At 56.0% G+C, this 1310-nt stretch overlaps 1 protein-coding gene across 1 annotated transcript; it reads right to left on the bottom strand.

Annotated features, from left to right (window-relative positions):
* Positions 1-306: 306 nt before the first annotated feature.
* Positions 307-1269, bottom strand: H257_10648 (hypothetical protein; the record flags this gene model as incomplete). The annotated part of the gene is made up of 2 exons (XM_009837251.1): positions 307-628; positions 662-1269. The coding sequence occupies 2 exons, from the start codon at positions 1267-1269 to the stop codon at positions 307-309; spliced, it is 930 nt and encodes a 309-aa protein (XP_009835553.1).
* Positions 1270-1310: the final 41 nt, after the last annotated feature.

Below are 1310 nucleotides of genomic sequence, written 5' to 3'. Positions count from 1 at the left end.
TGAGGTTGCAAGTGGTAATGGAGACATGTGAGGTACCTCCGAGGGTTGGTCTAGCCGCAAGCTTAGCCGGTCGTGGGTGTCACTGTGTCCGTCCATAGGTCTTCGAGGCTTCCGTGAGTAAGGGACATTGTGGATGAGTCGAACATGACCTGGCAGGATGGAGTAATCGGCAAGGCGAATGCCTGGTCAAGTGCAACCATAATGTCGACGTTGCTCACCCAGTCAGCGAGAGTTGAGGCTACAGCACTGTCTTCACTGTCAGCCGAGCCCCGATCGGTTAGTGTCGCGCGTGCTCGCTGCAGCAAGTCACACAAGGCCTTGCGAATTGGCGTGCCGAGGGTCGAGTGGTAGGAGGACGGTGCAAAGGGTTGATGATGCGAGATAACGATCCCCGCTACGTGCAGGGAGGGCAAATACAGGACCAGAGGTAGCAGCATTGGGCGCCACATCATGGGCATAGTAGCATGGAGCGAGGGATACAAGCAGAATCTCGGCAAGGGCGAGAATGCACTCAGACTCGTGGTTCAGCAGTACCGTAGCGTCACTAACATCGTCAGAGTGGTACTCGTCCAGTGACGATGATCGTACCACTGACGTAAAGTCGAGGCCTAGGGCGTGGATGGAGTGTCTAGCCACAAACTTAGCCGGTCGTGGATGTCACTGTGTCCGTCCAGAGGTCTTCGAGGCTTCCATGAGTAAGGAGGTAGTGGGGGGTCCATTCGTCCTCGCAGCAGCAAACGTTGTGGTATGGGTCATGTGGTCACCGTTATACTGGCTCCGATCGAATGTCGACGACACATGAAAGTGAGCGACCATTTCCACGTCGGCGAAAACGTAGTCGAGCCGGTTTCGTCCACGCGGGCCCGTAAGGACTTTTCGGTTGGGTTCTTTGGTGCGCCAAGCGTCGACAACACGGAGCGCTGACAGCCATTCGCAGCATTCATCTTTGCCGACGTGATGGTTTGGGTGGAATGCTGTCGTGTCCAAAGCAGCGTCCATGGGGAGGTTAAAATCGCCACCGACAAAGTGCCGACTAGTCGGCTCGAAGTCGCGTGGAAGAGAGGCAAAAAACCCTGCACGATCGGCCGATTCAACTGGTGCATATACGTTGTGGAAGTAGACAGGGGTGGAATCCCACTCCGTTCGAACAACGAGGTATCGGTCGGGGACGCGCAGTGACCAGAGTGCTTTGAGCGATGCGAACCCGGGCATCGACGAGTGGAAAAACGTGGCGACACCTTTGCTACGGTGGGGGTGGGGTCCATGCATGTTGGTTCGGTGGTCATTCACGTAAAACTGGAACTCGCCAT

This window comes from Aphanomyces astaci (assembly GCF_000520075.1).
Source record: "Aphanomyces astaci strain APO3 unplaced genomic scaffold supercont1.29, whole genome shotgun sequence".
Taxonomy (NCBI): Eukaryota; Oomycota; class Saprolegniomycetes; order Saprolegniales; family Verrucalvaceae; genus Aphanomyces; species Aphanomyces astaci.
Note: the sequence above shows the minus strand (reverse complement) of the source record. Positions and strands in the feature narration are given on the sequence as shown.